The following is a 5,070-nucleotide window of genomic DNA, read 5'->3' as shown; positions in this document are numbered from 1 at the left end:
GGCAGTGTACTAAATGTTGTGGAATATTCTGCCTTAAATGCTACCGGGTGACATGTATTTATTGCGTCTTTATGAGCGTCATTCTTTCCGGTGACAAATGGAACAGTTGTCTTCGGTTTTAACTATCATCTATCTTCTGCTCTACGTGTCACTCTCTTATGCAATCACATAGCATAGCATACTTTACCCTATACAATAAGTAAAGTAAATATGGTATAAATCTACCAATCCAATAGAAAAATCTCTAACAAGCAATAAGTGTGTGAGACCTTTTTAAAAAATATATATATTTTTTAAAATAAGGACAATATTTAAAGGCTAAACCCTTACGGGGCCATTCCCGTCAATCACACTAATGAGTTTGGGCTAAAGCACACAATCAACACGATCCAAATGAAAGAAATTTCCCATGGGGGGCCCAAAACAATAGCAAAGGAAACCCAAGAGCCGCTTTAAAACTCCGTTGGAGATTTAGGGTTTCGCTCACTTCAGTAGTCTCAGCTTCGCAGCTACTCAGCCCCACCCTCAATCCTCCCCAGTTGCAGCAGCAAGGCAACTTCGCTCTATCACCATGGGGTAATCTATGTTCCTCTTCTCTTTTTGCTTCTCTCTTCATTTTATTTGTTTCTTCAGGAGAGTGACTCTTGTAAACTATTCATATAATTATGTCAATGCTTTATTGTGTTGAAGATGCTAATAGAGTCTATAGAAATGCCATATGAAAAGTTATCTGTATTGAAACAATGCATAATGAGATCAGTTTTGGCTATATTGGTGCTAAGGAGCTACACTGAAAATAATAAAAACAAGCACGTGCAAAAATGGCTAGTTTGGTAATGTCATTTTGTAATTTTAGCTGGTTCTGCTTTGTTGAGGAAAGTTAGATATATGGGGACAAATTCTCAACTTTTTTAGCTGTCAGTTTTGTGGGGATGCGTAATTCTGCAGTCCATCTTGGCAAAGCAGTTGAGACCTATTGAAGGCAATGAATTGTTTTGAATGCTAATGGACTTAGATCAAATGTCACTCTAAACTGTTCTTGGCTCCTCAATCTTAGTGGGGTTATAGATCAGTAGAGATGAAACATCTTGCTAATGAACACCCCCCCCCCCTTCCAGGAAAAGAAAGAAAAATAACTATTCCGTATAGTCATTATGGTGTTGAATGCACATTGTCATTATGGTCCTTGAGCAAAGTTAACTTGTTACTTGGCGGTTCTATATGAACGCCAATTTTGCAGTCCATCTTGGCAAAGTAGTTGAGCCCTTTCGAGGGCAATGAATTGCTTTAAATGCTAATGGACTTAGATCAAATGTCTCTCTAAACTGTGCTGGGCTCTTCAAGCTTAATGGGGTTACAGCTCAGTGGAGATGAAACATCTACCTAAACCAAAAAGATAAAAAGTAAAGGTAGGACTCAGGAGGTGTTTGGAATCAGTAGTTAGGATCTAGAGCAGCTGTCTACATATGTTTTCTGGTTCAATGCTGTTTTTGTGTAGTACCTGTTCTGCCATATTTGGCAAGCCTCATTTAAGAAACTTTCCTTTTGTTTAAGGTGATACTTGTGAAACAGTATTTCTATTGTGCTGGAGAGACTAGTGGATTTAAAATGATCACAATGTTTCTTTTGGTATGTTGATTGACGAGTTTCTATTTTAAGGATATATAAGAGTGATTGATTCTTTAGTCCATCTTGGCAAAGCAGATGAACCCTTTACAGGGCAGTGAATTGCTTTGAATGCTAATGGACTTGCAACAACTTTCACTCTCTCTAAACTGTTCTGAGCTCCTGTAGCTCCATGGAATTGCAGATCAGTGGAGATGAAACATCTATCCTTTTACTTTTCACTTTCTAGACACCCTTTTTAGGAAGGTGAAACAGAAAAATAAGCTACTAAATACTAGTATCCTAGTTGTAACAGTATTAGTATTGATCTACTATGGAATCTTTGTAATGGCTGAGCTGAAGTTGGGATTAGTAGAAACATTAGAGATGATTTCAGATGATGCTTGCATTTCTAGATTGAATGGAGTTGGGTTTGCAAAGCCATTTTAGTTTTTGAGGTGGAATTGTCTAGTAAAATCCATTTCACCCCATGCATTAGTTCCATCTTTGCACATGGCTCCTCATTTTGAAATATCTTTTCAAACGTCCTGTTGTGATTGATGTCATTCAATGTTTCCCAAGTTATTTTGGGTTACATGTATTGTTGATTTTGTTTTCTAAGTGGTCATAAGTGTTGTGTAAGTAGTTTGCAAAATCTCTCATGTATAATACTGGTTTTAAGAGTAAGATTTGCACACCATTTTCTCTGGTTTTGAGTTGTTCAAATGCTGGGTGCTGCGTGGTTTAACTATTTAATCCCTTGTGATCTGCTGGTCAACTTGTCTATTTTGCTCTTTGTATATAAATGTGCTTTCTCTCCATTGGTTGGCCAAATATTGGAAATTTTCCTTTTTGGTAATTTAGAAGTTTGTGTTGTAATCATTCTAAAACAGGAAAACACGTGGAATGGGAGCTGGTCGTAAACTGAAGTCCCACCGTAGGAGGCAGCGGTGGGCTGATAAATCTTATAAGAAATCTCATCTTGGCAATGAATGGAAGAAGCCATTTGCAGGGTCATCTCATGCAAAGGGGATTGTCCTGGAGAAAATGTATGGCCAAGTTTGCTAGCCATTTATTAATAATTTAGACAAAAATTTATGTACTTGTTTTGACAGACCTAACTTTCACTGAAACGAATTGCAGCGGTATTGAAGCTAAACAGCCCAACTCTGCCATTAGAAAGTGTGCTCGAGTTCAGCTGATTAAGAATGGGAAGAAGATAGCCGCTTTTGTAGCCAACGTTGGTTGTTTGAACTACATTGAAGAGAATGTACGTGTTTCAATCATATCATTATGTGTCCATCGTTGCAATTTTGTCCTTTTAATTTTCTTATGTCTTCTCTAATGTTGAATAAATCTCATCTTATTGTTGGTAGGACGAGGTGTTGATTGCTGGATTTGGTCGTAAGGGACATGCTGTGGGAGATATTCCTGGTGTTAGGTTCAAGGTTGTGAAGGTGTCTGGTGTCTCACTTTTGGCTCTCTTCAAAGAGAAAAAGGAGAAGCCAAGATCTTAACTACTTCCAGGTCAAGTGCAAGTATCTTCTGAATGAATTTTTGTTAGGATCAGCTCTTCTATTTTTCTTTTCATTTTCCCCAATCTTTTTACTAGTATAGTTTGTTATGTGGCTCTGCCAATACCTGCCATTTGTTTCACCTTCTGTTAATGACTGATGGATGATATTCTGATGGAATTTCACCTTCTATTATTTGTTTTCCTTCCTAATATAACAACATACTCTTTTGAATTTTTTTGTAAAAATTCATTCTTAAAATCCTTGGACTTTCATTGCTTGTTGGATCAGGGCGTGACGAAATGCCACATAGCTTGAAACTCACTGGACACTGATCTTTGTTTTCTACAGTAATAGAAAAGAATATAAAAATAAATATTCAATCGAATTGTCGTTTTTTCTTTCATCTGTAGAAAGATATTCATCCACCTGAAAATTTGACTGAAAGCTTCTAATTTGACTTTCTAATATTGCTGTTTAGAAACCAGAAAGTAGAAATCAATTGGTTTTAGTGTTTCTTTCTTTCTTTTTTTCCTCCAGAAAATGAGTTGACAGAAGTTCTTTCGTCTAATCAGGTTGCAAGATCTTTTAGTGTGAATTGTCTCCAAAGAGGAAAATGGGTAACTAATCTTTCATTTTATGGCACGACCAAGAAAAAAAGAGTGCTTCGCCCGATTGGCTTGTCAACATTACACTGGGAATGTCTCTTCTCTTTTCTGAAGTCTACAACAAAAAACTGAGAGACAGGATATGAACATTTGAAAAAACTTCATACAATTTATAATTTGCCCGCTTCTAATTGCTCGATAAGTCATCTTTTCGGGTCAGGCTCTTGCTGAAGGATAATCAAATTTGAAATAACTAGTTTTGCTAGGAAGATTTAACCTCAAATAGCCGCCTACCTAATCTATTAAATTATAAATAGTCGGCATGTGTATAATTTATATATAATTTATGTATAATAAACAGTATATGATAACTGTATATAATCAATGTATCCCGGTTAGAAAAATTAAACATTAATTCTAGCCGGCTATATAGGCAACAATCCCGCTATGAATTTTGTGCAGTCTAGTCAAATACTGAAGCCCGAACATGCTCAATAACTGCGATATCAGTTACTCCCTTCGTTCACTTTTATTAATTTACCATGATACCCATATTAATTGATGCATATTTTTAATAGTTTTGAGAAAATGGTTTGAACTGAGTAATTAGTGCCGTGGGTATAACAAGAAAAAAGAATGTCTTTTCTTGATATGTTAAAAGTGACAAGAAAAGTGAATTTATTTTTAGAATATCGAACAAGTAAAAGTGGGAGATAATATATGATTATCACTTCATTTGTTGAACGCCGAGCCAAAGTCATGTGATCGTCCCACTTAGTAAATGCTGAATCACACAGATTTCCTTTTGTTTTAATTTCTACTTGAAAGATGCTTATTTTTTAATCTCTACTTGAAAGATGCTTATTTTAGGGGAATATTTTTTAGATTATGCCTAAGATCATTCGCATTCACTGCATTATATTATGAAGTTTGCACTTATGCTTTGTCTCAAAGGAGTAGTGACTGTAGTAATTCCCCACCTGCGTCGTTTTAAATACGGAAAAGGGCCTAAAATGTCCGTTAAAAGTTAGTCTCTATTCTATCCTTGCCATCAACAAATGAGCTCATATATGTATCCATCACTAACGTGAGACTCATAAAGCCACGTAGAATATATGTGAGGGAGGGCAAGTTAGACCTAGTTCGAATTATACATGGACATATATGAGTCAGTTATAATAGTCATTTCTCAAGCACTTCACAACTCCATATCAGTTTACTTAGACACCTATTTGACAACACCAAACTAATTATCATAGCAAATAAACTCAGTCATAGACACAACAAATGAACGACAATGACTGAATTAAATCCTTGTACAAAAATATAATGCTTCATTACAT

General features: G+C 35.9%; 1 protein-coding gene across 2 annotated transcripts; it reads left to right on the top strand.

Moving 5' to 3' along the window:
* The first annotated feature begins 338 nt into the window (after nt 1-338).
* On the top strand, nt 339-4,007 carry LOC107812875 (small ribosomal subunit protein uS12). 2 transcript variants are annotated; one of them, XM_016638048.2, is made up of 5 exons: nt 339-576; nt 2,499-2,654; nt 2,749-2,875; nt 2,982-3,132; nt 3,695-4,007. In XM_016638048.2, exons 1-4 carry the CDS (start codon nt 572-574, stop codon nt 3,120-3,122), a joined length of 429 nt encoding a protein of 142 aa, XP_016493534.2. In that variant the 5' UTR covers nt 339-571; the 3' UTR covers nt 3,123-3,132; nt 3,695-4,007. The 2 variants fall into 2 exon arrangements, with proteins under 2 accessions (XP_016493534.2, XP_016493532.2); XM_016638046.2 differs by lacking the exon at nt 3,695-4,007 and having other exon boundaries at nt 340-576; nt 2,982-3,367.
* Nucleotides 4,008-5,070: the final 1,063 nt, after the last annotated feature.

The sequence above is a fragment of the Nicotiana tabacum genome, chromosome 17 (genome assembly GCF_000715075.1).
Source record: "Nicotiana tabacum cultivar K326 chromosome 17, ASM71507v2, whole genome shotgun sequence".
Classification (NCBI taxonomy): Eukaryota; Viridiplantae; Streptophyta; class Magnoliopsida; order Solanales; family Solanaceae; genus Nicotiana; species Nicotiana tabacum.
This window is presented reverse-complemented; position numbering and strand designations above follow the sequence as displayed.

Bases quoted from the DNA above. Each gene is read 5' to 3' on its own strand.
- LOC107812875 (XM_016638048.2), top strand. The intron at 2,655-2,748 runs GTATGGCCAAGT...AACGAATTGCAG, and splicing joins GGGATTGTCCTGGAGAAAAT to CGGTATTGAAGCTAAACAGC. The intron at 2,876-2,981 runs GTACGTGTTTCA...TATTGTTGGTAG, and splicing joins TGAACTACATTGAAGAGAAT to GACGAGGTGTTGATTGCTGG.